Here is a 14,343-nt window from a genome sequence, read left to right on the forward strand (position 1 = left end):
CTCATGTCTCTCTCTGTCTGTCTCTCTGTCCCTCCCTCATGTCTCTCTCTCTGTCTCTCTGTCCCTCCCTCATGTCTCTCTCTGTCTGTCTCTCTGTCCCTCCCTCATGTCTCTCTCTGTCTCTCTCTCTGTCTGTCTCTCTGTCCCTCCCTCATGTCTCTCTCTCTGTCTGTCTCTCTGTCCCTCCCTCATGTCTCTCTCTCTGTCTGTCTATCTGTTCCTCCCTCATGTCTCTCTCTCTCTGTCTCTCTGTCCCTCCCTCATGTCTCTCTCTCTGTCTGTCTCTCTGTCCCTCCCTCATGTCTCTCTCTCTGTCTGTCTCTCTGTCCCTCCCTCATGTCTCTCTCTGTCTGTCTGTCCCTCCCTCATGTCTCTCTCTCTGTCTGTCTCTCTGTCCCTCCCTCATGTCTCTCTCTCTTTATTCCTTAATGCCTGTATTACAGTAGATTGCACAGTAGAGACAGAACTGGAAAGGAAGGACATGGCAAGGACATTTAATAAAGGTCCCTGCCATGTAGCTCACGGTCGGTGCATTAACCCCTCACAAGAGAACATTTAAAGCCTTTCACAGATGCCTAAATGAAATCTAAATAGTATTAGTAAAGTAAGAGAAAGAATAAAACCAGAATGAAAAGTCCTGACATAAAAGTGAAAGGAAAGTAATGCATTAGAAGATTTCTGCTTTAACAGTGAGTATATAACACAGCTGATGTCATCATGGTGCTAATTAAAACAGTCTTGGTCAAAGCCTATAAATCATGACAATTGATCTGAAAAATCAAGATTTCTCGATTCCTGTTGTGGAGAAGTCTCGATTGTTCTGATATCACGTGGAATAAAACAAACAGGGCTGTCAGTGATTATTTCACATCTCAGGTCTCCACTGAACCATAATTCTCCATTCCTTAATGGAAATAGTGTGAGCGTGAGTGCATGCTTTCAATTCCGTGTGTGTGTTTGTTTCTTATTTTCCTGGATCGAACACTCCACACCGCTTCACCTCACAAACAAATGACTCTGCCAAAAAGTCAAAGGAAAGAAAAATTACATTTCACTTTGGCAACAATTGTGTCTCGTATAAAGTTGGATCACAGAACAGAGACAGAACACAACTCAAAGTGTTTGTCTCGCATCTTGAGGAGCAGACAAGAATCCTAAAATACAGGTAGCTATAACAACACAATGATAGATGATGCTGCTGTGCCCAAGGGAAGTCATCAAGGATGTACAAACTGGGAAATGGGAAAGTGCTGGGGAACTATCGGCCGAACGAGCACAGATTTTGCGAATTTATGAAGAATTATAGATGCAAAGATAACCAGGATGGCCGAGTGGTTAAGGCGTTGGCCTTAAGATCCAATGGGCGAATGCCCTCGTGGGTTCAAACCCCACTCCTGGTATTATATTAGTGTTGATTTGACTTGTCATGTCATGTTTCTGACGCAACAAACTAACATTGACTGTTAGGGCATGGGACAAACAGCGTAGTATTGTGTGTTAAAGTGCCACACCTGTGTTTTTGCGATTGTTGACTTCCACGGTCATGATTAGCCGTGAGATCACATAAAATGACGGCTCAGAGGCAACGATGTCACATTTTGTTACATGACTGTTGACCTCGACTCCTCTCTCATCTCACATACAAACTGGGAAATGGGAAAGTGCTGGGGAACTATCGTCCGAACCATGCACAGATTTTGCGAATTTATGAAGTATTATAGATGAAATGAAAACCAGGATGGCCGAGTGGTTAAGGCGTTGGACTTAAGATCCAATGGGCGACTGCCCTCGTGGGTTCAAACCCCACTCCTGGTATTTAACTTGTGTTCATTTCATTTGCTTCATGAAATATTGAGTATTTAAAAGAACATGACATGTTTCTGACGCTTCATCATTATTTGCGATGTGATCACGTCCCCAAAACTAAGTCGTACACCAGAATGGTTGAGTGGTTCAGATGTTGGACTTAAGATCCATTGGGTTCGAGCCACCAGTCCTGGAATAAACAACCCTATAGGAGCGGACTCTTTTCTCATTGTGTCTCTTACTCCCCTCGAATCTCCTGTGGACGAGACTAAGAAACACTTGTTTCCCCAATTTATGAAGTTTACTAGGACTCATATTACAACCCTAACATTCCTAACATGGACTGTCGTGTGTCTTCCTCGCATCGCATCTCCCGTGCACGGAACTAAGACGCGAGGAGAGGAGGCAAGGAAAGTCATCAAGGATGTACAAGCTGAGAAATGGTAGAGCTGGGTAACTATTGGCCCACAGATTTTGCGAATTTATCAAGTATTGTAGATGAAATGATAACCAGGATGGCCGAGTGGTTAAGGCGTTGGACTTAAGATCCAATGGGTGAATGCCCTCGTGGGTTCAAACCCCACTCCTGGTATTATATTAGTGTTTATTTGACTTGTCATGTCATGTTTCTGACGCATAAACAAACTAACATTGACTGTTAGGGCATGGGACAAACAGCGTAGTATTGTGTGTTAAAGTGGCACACCTGTGTTTTTGCGATTGTTGACTTCCACGGTCATGATTAGCCGTGAGATCACATAAAATGACGGCTCAGAGGCAACGATGTCACATTTTGTTACATGACTGTTGACCTCGACTCCTCTCTCATCTCACATACAAACTGGGAAATGGGAAAGTGCTGGGGAACTATCGTCCGAACCAGCACAGATTTTGCGAATTTATGAAGTATTATAGATGAAATGAAAACCAGGATGGCCGAGTGGTTAAGGCGTTGGACTTAAGATCCAATGGGCGACTGCCCTCGTGGGTTCAAACCCCACTCCTGGTATTATATTAGTGTTGATTTGACTTGTCATGTCATGTTTCTGACGCACAAACTAACATTGACTGTTAGGGCATGGGACAAACAGCGTAGTATTGTGTGTTAAAGTGGCACACCTGTGTTTTTGCGATTGTTGACTTCCACGGTCATGATTAGCCGTGAGATCACATAAAATGACAGCTCAGAGGCAACGATGTCACATTTTGTTACATGACTGTTGACCTCGACTCCTCTCTCATCTCACATACAAACTGGGAAATGGGAAAGTGCTGGGGAACTATCGTCCGAACCAGCACAGATTTTGCGAATTTATGAAGTATTATAGATGAAATGATAACCAGGATGGCCGAGTGGTTAAGGCGTTGGACTTAAGATCCAATGGGCGACTGCCCTCGTGGGTTCAAACCCCACTCCTGGTATTTAACTTGTGTTCATTTCATTTGCTTCATGAAATATTGAGTACTTAAAAGAACATGACATGTTTCTGACGCTTCATCATTATTTGCGATGTGATCACGTCCCCAAAACTAAGTCGTACACCAGAATGGTTGAGTGGTTCAGATGTTGGACTTAAGATCCATTGGGTTCGACCACCAGTCCTGGAATAAACAACCCTATAGGAGCGGACTCTTTTCTCATTGTGTCTCTTACTCCCCTCGAATCTCCTGTGGACGGGACTAAGAAACACTTGTTTCCCCAATTTATGAAGTTTACTAGGACTCATATTACAACCCTAACATTCCTAACATGGACTGTCGTGTGTCTTCCTCGCCTCGCATCTCCCGTGAACGGAACTAAGACGTGAGGAGAGAAGGCAAGGAAAGTCATCAAGGATGTACAAGCTGAGAAATGGTAGCGCTGGGTAATTATTGGCCCACAGATTTTGCGAATTTACGAAGTATTATAGATGAAATGATAACCAGGATGGCCGAGTGGTTAAGGCGTTGGACTTAAGATCCAATGGGTGAATGCCCTCGTGGGTTCAAACCCCACTCCTGGTATACAGATGCATTAATATTAACTTATATTAACTCGAAATGTCAATGTCAACACCTGTGAGGTTGGTTGCAGTGGTTCTGACCTGTCAATGATGCCACACATGTCGATCTGCAGGTGGCTGTAATTTCCCAGCAGTCTTTGCTGCACCATAATCAGGTCCACTGGCTGGTTCTCCACACTGAGCAGACGCAAGCAGCCCTGAAAGATGTTGAAGGGATTTTTGCATTCCTGATTGTCCTCTTCAGCGGGACAACCTGCAGCAAGGAGAAGAAAGCAGTTACAGCCAACAGGAACACTGTGAGGAGAGTCACATGACTGCAGGGATACAAACAATGATGAATCATGAATCATCACCATACAGCAAGTGTTTTGGATTATTTCTTCGTAATATAACAGAAGGTTTCCAAACGAGCTGCCATGTTGGTTCGGTTTTGAAATCCGGGAGCAGACAGTGAAGAAGAACGGTGCACATGCATGGTAACAGCGAGCTCCACCAATCAGATGGATGGACCTTGGATGCTTACGCCATTATGGATAATAATCAAAATCGTCTATTCAGAATATAAATGTGATTTTCACTTCCAGAAAATCACTGTTGAGCTCTATACACAAACTATTTACGCAAAAGTAGAATACTGGGACAGTTACTGTGAGTGTCAATGGAGGGGGGGGGTTAATGTGCATCGTGTACAATCTTCTATAGGTGTGTGATTTACTCAAGAGCATTATTATGTGCAACTGTGGTAAATGTGTTCTACCACAAAGCTGAGTTGAGCTGCTATTTGTATATGTTTAAGTGGAGGGAAATAGAGGCCAAGCCTTGATTAAATGAATACGGGTATCTTTTTCTTAGTAGTCAATTTAATGTGGAAAAGCAGATAGTGTAAATGTGTGAGTGTGTTCGTGCAGGATGATAAAAAGCCTAAGGCAGTTAAAGAACACGACTGGACTGCAACACGGCCGAGCAAAGAGAGGACAAAAGAGATTTAAAAGAAGGAGGCAGTGAGGAAGCCGGCGGAGAACGAAACAGAAGGGGAAGGAGAGAAAGAAGAGAGGACAGAAAACAGGAAGCGAACGCTGAGAGAGAAAGAGAGGGAGGACAGCGTGATGGAGAGACGGAGTAAAGAGAAAAATGAGAGGAGAAACAAGAGAGGGAAAGATAAAGCAGACTTATGACTTTCATTATAAAACAGCCACCAGCTAAATTTGTCTCAGAGCACACACGACTGTAGGGGTGAGTATCGACAGCAACGCTGTACAACACATGAAACATGTCCACAACGTTCAAATATTAATGCACAGGGAAAATATGACACGTTCATATAAACCCTCGAGTCAAAGAGTGGATTACCGTATTTACTGCAGCGATGTATATATGTATATATATACAGCCCAGTGATTTGCACCCTCTGCAGTTAACAACAGACTTTAAGATTATTTGTTTCCCTCTTACCACCGAAGAAGAGTTGACTTCCTACGGTGACGGAGTGGCTGGCGTGAGCGACGCCTCCTTCTCCTTCATCGACAGCGACGGTCAGACGACCTCGTCTGGAGTTCAGCTCCACTGAATGCCACTGACCGTCATTCAGAGCAGAACCTGGGAAACCGTAATAATATTACTAATAATCGTAATCATTTAACATAAATCAATAACCTAGTTATAGGTAGGATGTTTATTAAGGCTAACACATTTTAGGGATTGGAAATGTGTTTTATTTATCAGTGAGACCGACCTGCACTGAGCTCCAGCAGCGCCCGGCCGTGTTTATGGATCTGCAGCCGGAGTCTGGCCTCACTCAGGAAGAGCCAGACCACGCCCCCTTCCTGAGGCAGGTCAAAGGTGAGCAGAAGCCCCGCCTTGTTCCACGTCCTGAACTGGAACCCGACGGACACGCCCCCTGACGAGGACGCCGTCGCCCCAGGCAACTGGAGGAAGCTCTGGGGGCCGGGGAACGTCACGGCGACGGAAACCGACTCAGCACAAGAAAAGGTCACATTGCCCTGAGAGAGAAACATGCAGAGTGGAGAGAGAGAGACGAGGGAGGGTAGAAAAAATGACTACTAGAGAGATAAAACAACATCAAACATGAATATTAATCAGCTGCAGCGGGCGTGCCCATGTGACCTCCTGTCACAATCATCTCATCAGCAAGTCTCCTTGAGAATAAAAGCCATGAATGCAAACTAAAAAATTCCAATGTCACCCAGCTTGGAGGTGGTGGGAGGTGGGTCTGTGTGTGAACAGGACTACATAGACCTTTCCGTTGCGGTCCATTGTTTTGAGTAGTGGTAATGACACCAGGTTCATTGCTAAGGCTGCAGCAGAAATATGTTACAGTCGCAGCTCTCTGCTGGGAATATCCGCCTGCTATCTTTATAATGCTCCGGAAACACAGATGACATCTAAAAGCCCTTTGTGGAGCTGTTAAAGTGATACACGGGCGTACATGGTGGAGGATGCAGCACCACTGCAAAATATAAAGTAAAAAGTGAGCAATAAAATCCCCAAAAAGCCATTAACTAAAAAGCAGCCACACTCCAAATCCCCCTCACACACTTACACACGCAAACATCATTTAAGGCTCTACTTCATTTCGTTATCATACCGATAAGAATGGCAAAAGTGGTCTCTAGTTTAAAAAGGACTATAACTAATAGCCTCTATTAAATCTTCAGCCGCGCGTGTGAATCTCTTAACCTTTCTTTCTCTTTACTGTAACCAGAGAGTGTTCATTAGAGATGGTTTACAGTTTCTCTCCACTGAGCTCGGTCCACTTATTGTAGAAACATCGATACGTCTTAATGAAAAGGACAAAGACCATCGTCTCCTCTGTCCTCTCAACAATCTCTGTCCTCATTACCGCTCGTCAGCTTCACTGACCAGCAACAACCTCCACATGTCAAATGTAGGAACACACCTGGTGAGCATTGGAGGAGCTTCAGATGAACCTCGTGTCCCCGTGGTGTTTGTTAGCACCTCTTGTAATAAGTAAGTCGAAGATAACACCAAATAGAATCTTCTATCAGCTTTTGGACGACCAGATTTAGCCTCCAGATTTGATGTTTTAGGTGGCGCAGCTCCAGCTATTGATGCCTTTATTCTCTCTCAAAACTAAAAGCTGAGAGCCCAGAGAGTTTGAGGAGCTGAACATCAAAGCTCTTTGCTTTCCCCCAAATGAATTACGTGATCTGTCATCATCACATTGGAGGGGGAGAAAGCAACGCTATGTGGAGCCACAAAAGACTTGTAGGCTGGTATTTACAATGGATATACCCTTTTGTGCTAATTACTCATCTTTTAACTGATCGATACTGTTACGTATCTGACGATAGCGAGTATGTTCTGACATATTCACTCACAACAAGCATATAAACACCACCAGCAAAGAAGCAACCAGGTGTTCTTGGTGAAACAGACTCACCGTTACAGTGACTTGCTGGTCATTGTGTTTGGCTAAGTCGATCAGGTTCAGGCCGTTGGACAGCAGGTTTTCAATGCAGCCTTGAAAGTTCCTCTTAGAGACGAGGTCCTGGAAAGCCCCCACACTCAGCTGCATGGGGACGAAAACAAACATTTGCTGTGAAAATGCATTATGCATATAGTTATATTTATGTAGGCGTGTGTCTGTGTCAGAGCAGCCCCCCCCCTGTCCCACCTGCTTGATGTCCCAGTGGCTGAACTCTGCCGGGATTTGAATCCTCTCTGTGTGTTTGTCCACGGTGAGGTTGAGGTGAGAGCTGCGGCGCTCCACAGATAAATGGTGCCAATGCTGATCATCCAGCAGGCTGCCGAGGGAAGAGAGACGCCGGGGTTCAGAGGAAGAAGTCCGACCTGGAAGAGAGGAGGAGGAGAGGGAGCAGGAAAGTAAGGGTGGGGTAGATAAGGAGAAAGATAAAAGAGCGGGTGAGGAGGAAGAGGGAGGTGACAAAGACAAGGAAAAAAGGGAGGATGAAGATGGGACAGAAGTGAGGAACAAGAGGGCATACAGGACGATAAGAAGAAGGAGGACAACAAGGACGAAGAGGAGGAGGAAGATCAGGGGAAAGAAGTAAGACAAAGGGAAAGAGGAGTGATGAAGAAGGGAACAAGAAAGATGAAGGTGAGGAGGAGGAAAGGTGTCAAAGGGAGGAAGATGAAGTGAAGGGAAGCAAGCAGATGAAAGGGTGAAAACACGGAGGTGCAGGCAGAGAAGAAGAAGCAGACACATTGAGTGTTAGTGACGACGACTCACAGAGTGAGAAATGGAAAGTCTTTTAACACGTTGTCACTCTTTATTTTGCAACATCTGAAAACTCTAAATTAGAAATGGAAGTGTGATGAAACCACACGCATAAGATTAAAATAAACTTCTTTAGTTTCCAGGTCTATGTTAAGCGTGAGAGCAGCTAATCTAAATGAAATGTGTTGTCTTCTTCCTTACTCTCTGACTCTCTGACCCAGAGTCGAGGGAGCTACAACATCCCAGCCTCCATATTGTGTCTAAACATTTCTCTTCGCCTCCCACAGAGAGCCTCACAGTGAGGGCGCCCTCTCTCATCTCATCGGGGGCTGCAGGATATCTGCACAACTGAAGACAAATATGTGATAATGTCTGAAAAGTTCTTAGAGCACAAGCAGGTCCAAATAAGTGGATCCATCGCCCCAAAGTACTGGAAGAGAAACTTTGTGTTTGTGCTGAGAGTCGGAGCTGAATACAGTCGGCCATTAAAAATGCATTAGATGTTCTTTAGGGAGAGACGATTCCAACTTCAAAGAGAGAAACAGACACACTTTGATGATGACGATGATGATGGACAAATGTACTTTTGATATTGCAGCCCGTTCTGTGAGAGGGTTTATTTGTCTGCAGCCGATGGAATCGATGAGAAAAACAACTTCATCAGAGAGAAAGTTATGACGACCTCCTGAAACAGAGGAAGCCCGTCGTCTCAACACTTCTATTGTGATTGTAGTCTGAACGAGTGGAGAGAGATCAATACGAGAGATAATATAAATCAGATGTATTAAATGGCATTGATTAGTGCAACACATATTATGTTGTTGGAGGTGGAGGAGAGAGGAAGAGGAGGAGGAGGAGGAGGAGGAGGAGGGATGATCTGATTACTGTGGGGATGACTGGAAAGAGGAATCAATGTGCAAATAAACACAGAATCCTCTTTCTTATAATAAAATCATATCTGTCCGTCTAGTTTTGGACTTGGAGACCTTTGTTACAGTAGATAACGTGAGTTTCTTTATGATATATGTAAACTTTGTTTAGTTTTCTGCGTCAGAGCACCAAAAAACAATTACTTCTCCAAACACTTAATATAGTAACATAAAACCACTCCGCTCTAATGAGCTGTCATGGTTTCATGTATCATTAAAATGTCAATTATTATTTATTTGTTGAGGCAGGCAAGAAAAGAATTGATAATGCAGTTGAAATGTGTACGAGACAAGATGTGCCAATAAAGTAATAAATGACTGGAGTCACAATGCCAGCTGCTATTTCTCACAACGAGCTTCTTTTGCATTCATGATTCTGCAGCTGCATGGCTTGTTTTTCACTTCAAACACAGCATTTCAACTTGGTCTTAATAACTTAGACGTGTAACATTTTGTAGACAGTTGCATATTTCAGGAAGCTGTGTTCAAAACGTGCTCATTTCAAGTCATACCACATATCTTCATCAAATCTATTCCCTGTGACTTGAAATGAACCTTTGAATGTGACAGAGATTTGCTTTAGCTGCACTACATTACCTCCACGTTGCAGTATCAAGTGTAATCTCACTAGTTGGTGTCCTGAATTATGTTAAACAAAGGCTCTTTAAAAGGTATGGTGTCCAAATGCAACACAATTAGTGAAAGAAAATGCTTTCATAGGGAGAATGGGAGCTGTACAGTGAAATATCTGAAGACAGATTGATTTAACATTAAGTTTCTAACTATCAGTGTTTTGTTCCTTATGAAGCAAAGTGCATCTGTCCCGGGGTTCAGACCTGGAGGTGTCCGTGCTCACAGAGCAGAGCAGGACCATGCATGAGCTCAGGCTCAATGCACACAGCAGATATGTAACCTGCAAAGCCGTGTAGAGAGAACGAGAGGGAGGAACACAGTGGGAAATATAAAACAGAGAGTTGAAGGGCACTGAAAGAGGGAAAGGAGGCGCGTGGGCATATTCAAAAGAAAGAGATACACAACGATTAAGAAAGAGGAAAATAGAAAATATTTGATGGGAATATCAAAGGGATGTGTGTTCGTGTCAGGGACAGAGAGAGATGAATGTGTGCAGCTGAAAAAGGCAAATGATCTCTTCTGATGTGGAAGAAATATAGCAACGTGAGATCTGTGGGGAAAAACCAGCGAAGAAGAGAAGAAGGAAGAGTCGCAGCAGAAGCACCTCTCAATCTCTCCTCTATCATTTCAATGGCTTTACTTTCCTCCACTGAGCTGCGGTCTCTCTTCATGGTGAGTCTTTAACATGAGTCTGCTTTAAGAGATCACACAGAAACCGTCTTCATTTAAATCACAGAGTGAGTTCAGTGTTACAGTGGAAGTGTGACGCAGAGACCACTTGTTAGGATGATACAGATGCTCCTAAGATGTCTGGGTCTTTTGAGAAGGTGTTTCTGTGCATGCACTGAGGGGCGAGTTCACCTAAGGATTAATAAACCTGCACAAATTAGACAAAAAGAAACTGTAAATCTCAAAGCACCTGCAAAACAAAGAGGGCGATATGCACCCCTAAATGTGCTGGCAAGCAAATACCGTCTTGGTGCTACTGGGCTTTTTGCACATATTTGAATGAGTTAATATGCAGACATTTGTCGCACAATTGTCCCCTTTCTTTGCAAATTAGCCTCAATCCAATTCACAAAGACCAGCACTAACAGCCACACTAATAGAGAGTCGGCATATTAAATCACTTAAGCATATTAAGTTCCTCTCTGTCACTTTTAAATTCCTTGGCTGCAGTTTTGAGGAGCTTGTCTGCACCTCGTCGGTCAGGATCTGTGGTAACTGCAATCAGATGCAAAAACTTTATGGCCGTGTTCGTGCTGTAATATAATTAACGCAATATCTCTTGAGAATCGGACCTTGACACGCGGCAGTTAGTGGTTGTGAGTGATGCAAAATTCATGTTGCAATCAGCGGCCGCAATCTATTCTCTGTGAATTCGCCTCATCAGTGTTTAAGGCGTCTTATCATTTCATAGATTTTCTTTAAAACTTTTCTTTAATGACGTGTTACATCTTTCCTTAAATTGAAGTGATTTCAAAAGTTTCATTCTGCGAGAGGAGATGAAGGAGAAAGAGGAGGGATGAGAGGTGGGACGGACGTATGAGAGAGAGAGGAATAGATCGAGGAAGATCAGGATGGTGGGATGAAGAGCATCTGTGAGAAATATGTATTGGATAAGTGGACAGAAGGAAAAGAGCGGCGCAACTTTGGGGAGATGTGAGATGGAGAGAGGGCAAAAAGATGGAAGGAGAAAACATTCAGCAGCCAAACGAGAGGTGAGCCATATGGTGATGAGTCAGCATGGCAGCCTGACAACCTCTGGTTTAACCCTGTTTATACACACACACACACACACACACACACACACACACACACACACACACACACACACACACACACACACACTGTACAGACTGCAAGTCTTGCAGGGTCCGGCCCTAACACATGCTACAGTGAGCGGATCCCATCCATCATGGCTGCAACTAGACCGAGATGCAGCAGCAGAGCGTGAGGACGTTTTAAACCAATCAGGCGGCAGCCTGCGTGTGCTCCACAGTCGTTTGTATTATACTCCACTTTACTGCATCAGTATGTGTGAGAGGATGTCAGCACTCAGTATTTGTCAGAAGATATGAGCATCTCGTGTGTCGTACCTTGTCTGAGCAGCAGCTGGAGCTTTCCTCTCTCTAACTCCAGACTGAGGCCGAGTCCTCCCTCTCCCTCTGCGTGCAGCAGCGTCCCAGAATTCCTCAGGGTTTTAAACTTCAGAGAGACGACCTCTCTGGACGTACGCCTCGGCCCGGGACTCAACCTGTACACCAGACTGCTGCTGCCGCCGTCCAAACTCACCACGTCAGAGGCTGAGAGACAAAATGAGATGCAGGGGAGTCACAGCTTTGTGACATTAAACATTCAAACCTGACGTGAGGCCAACTTAACCCTTCATTTGTGTTATCTGTTCGATGTCTCTCTGTGTGCAGGACCATACTGTCGTCTTCAGAGTATTCAAGTCCACAACAGATAATTGTCAGAGTTGCTGTACATTTCTTAAATAATGTCCCTGCTTCACCACAAAACACAGAAATCCTCTACGTCTGGGCAGGAATTCTGCCTGTCGCTGTGATATTGCGGTTGCAGCCGAGGATGCGACTGAATCTGCACGCTTTTCATCAGTACATTTCCCCCCAAGTGTCTCGCTTGCTTGTTTGGGATTGAGGCTGAGGTGAGGTCAGGTGAGGTCAGGTGAGGAGAGCGGTCTGTGTCGAGTGTGCCGGCTGTAAAGAACGGACAGTAAATACTGAATCGTTTAAGAGCAGCAGTTAAGTTCAGCATCAATTTCCTTTTCAGCCGTGCGACTGGTTTCTCTGACTGAACGTTTTTTAATGACCATGGCAATTCTTTGACTCACTAACGCCAGGAATTGCACACAATCGCACAACCACTTTGCTTGCAGTAATGCTCTTATTGGATTGTACAGTGTATTTCCTGCTGATTACAGAGCAGCAAGACGAGCCCTGAGCCATCCTTTAGTGCGTAACGCTGCAAACATTACTCTACTCCACTGCTGTATATACTAACAAGGCATTCAGTCCTAGTCCACATTTCATCCTACAATATTATTTGATGTTATTATTTATATGCAACAGTATGTGGTAGTTACATTAAACAGGTGTGCCTTTGCTTTGTGCTCAGTACAGCGACTGACAAGTTATTAACCTCTTGATGAGCTGAAGGACACTGAGGAGACATACAAGCAGTCGGAACAGGCGTCCCATGTACGGAGGCTGAGGGGAATAAATCCCCTTCCCTTTGCTGCATGCTGGACCCCCATTCACCCCATTCCTGTCTATATTCAGCGACACTAATAAAGCAAAAAGCATAAAAATAAATCATATTCATTGTAGCTGCTTAAACTGTCAAAACTTCTTTTCAGACAGGAAAGAAAAAGAGACAAAATGTCGGCCATTATCCTGAGAAATATTTTAGTTTAGTCACTAAAAGTAGCGTCTAAAATCCTTCAGAATAAAAGCTCGATCTCTACACGCGTTTACTGAGCGGAAAACTAAACAAGGGACAGTATATCAAAATACTTTTCACGACCTTTACTTTGTCCTCTTTCTACCATTTAAATGAGCTTTACATGTCCATAATACTTTAATGATTAGTTTGCTGATTGGTTGCACATCAGCAGTGTGATGTCTGCGGGGTTTGTTCAGTTTGTGTCGCAGTACGCGAACACCTGTGACTGTTATGGAAACCCTGATGCTTTCTTTTGTACTTCTTTGTCTGAAATCTTACCGATACCTGCAAAGACACATTCTGAAATGTTTTGTTGTGTCTCAACAGACACACAATACATCCCCCACTGTGGTAAACGGTTTGCTACTAACAGCTATACTTCAGCTCCTTTCAGTAAATTGTATTTGTTTTCCGAAGAGGACTCAGCTGTGCACGCTACATTAGGAAAACCTCAAGTCTCCTGTCACGCCGGCCGACAAATATTACACTAATATATCTGCTGTGTCCTTAAATAACTTGAGAATCTTCTTAAAACCACTACAGGCCATTTATCAAAATCCATCTTTTAAATGTTTCTCATAATCCATCTTCTTCCAGAGGGGACAGCAGCTTTAAGGGACACAAAATGTTTTTAAATCATAAATCATCTTTCCACTCGATGAACTAATATGATGAATTAGTGCCGGGAGGTTAGAAATAAATAAAGTATTTGGAGTATATTCATGTTTTTCAGGCCACATGAGTTCACGGCAAACTTGCATGATATGCAGGTATTGAATGAAAGTAAAGACATTTGCTTTATTATCCCCTCTGGAGGGGTCGTCATGTAGTGCTACCGTCAGCTCGACATATCAACGTGTTCAATACTAACTCATGACATTCCCATCAGCCTCGTCTTTACTTTGTGTTTGGTGCTAATTTGAAAAATGTGCGTTGTCACAGTGAGCATGTTAGCATGTTGAGATTAGCATTTAGCTCAAAGCACCACTGTGCCTCAGGGAGCCTCGAGCAGGACTGAGGACTCTTCTCAGGCGGGTGGCGTCTCCCTCAGAGATCGGGTGAGAAGCTCAGCCATCAGGAGAGACTCAGAGCCGGCTCAGGAGCCAGTTGAGGTGGTTCATCTAGTAAGGATACCACCTGGGCGCCTCCCTAGGGAGGTGTTCCAGGCACAGCTGGGAGGAGACCCCGGGGAAGACCCAGGACTCGGGGAGAGATTATATCTCCTCACTGGGAACGCCTCGGGATGTGTTCCTTACTGGAGCTGCTGCCCCTGCGACCCGACCCCAGA

At 44.2% G+C, this 14,343-nt stretch overlaps 1 protein-coding gene and 6 non-coding genes across 7 annotated transcripts in view; 6 read left to right on the plus strand and 1 right to left on the minus strand.

The window, feature by feature from the left end:
* LOC115022299 (contactin-associated protein-like 4) overlaps positions 1-14,343 on the minus strand; it is a 77,658-nt gene that overhangs the window by 25,633 nt on the left and 37,682 nt on the right. The window contains exons 5-10 of the mRNA XM_029453269.1: positions 11,690-11,896; positions 7,465-7,640; positions 7,231-7,359; positions 5,542-5,809; positions 5,262-5,405; positions 3,891-4,062 (exon numbers count right to left, since the gene is read on the minus strand). Coding sequence (XP_029309129.1) covers positions 3,891-4,062; positions 5,262-5,405; positions 5,542-5,809; positions 7,231-7,359; positions 7,465-7,640; positions 11,690-11,896 — 1,096 coding nt within the window. The remainder of the gene's footprint in view (positions 1-3,890; positions 4,063-5,261; positions 5,406-5,541; positions 5,810-7,230; positions 7,360-7,464; positions 7,641-11,689; positions 11,897-14,343) is intronic.
* trnal-uaa (transfer RNA leucine (anticodon UAA)) lies at positions 1,318-1,400 on the plus strand. Its single transcript has one exon. It is a non-coding gene; the product is annotated as a tRNA-Leu (tRNA).
* Positions 1,733-1,815, plus strand: trnal-uaa (transfer RNA leucine (anticodon UAA)). Its single transcript has one exon. It is a non-coding gene; the product is annotated as a tRNA-Leu (tRNA).
* On the plus strand, positions 2,316-2,398 carry trnal-uaa (transfer RNA leucine (anticodon UAA)). The gene has a single exon. It is a non-coding gene; the product is annotated as a tRNA-Leu (tRNA).
* trnal-uaa (transfer RNA leucine (anticodon UAA)) lies at positions 2,733-2,815 on the plus strand. Its single transcript has one exon. It is a non-coding gene; the product is annotated as a tRNA-Leu (tRNA).
* Positions 3,146-3,228, plus strand: trnal-uaa (transfer RNA leucine (anticodon UAA)). Its single transcript has one exon. It is a non-coding gene; the product is annotated as a tRNA-Leu (tRNA).
* On the plus strand, positions 3,728-3,810 carry trnal-uaa (transfer RNA leucine (anticodon UAA)). The gene has a single exon. It is a non-coding gene; the product is annotated as a tRNA-Leu (tRNA).

Source organism: Cottoperca gobio, chromosome 17 (genome assembly GCF_900634415.1).
Source record: "Cottoperca gobio chromosome 17, fCotGob3.1, whole genome shotgun sequence".
Lineage (NCBI taxonomy): Eukaryota > Metazoa > Chordata > Actinopteri > Perciformes > Bovichtidae > Cottoperca > Cottoperca gobio.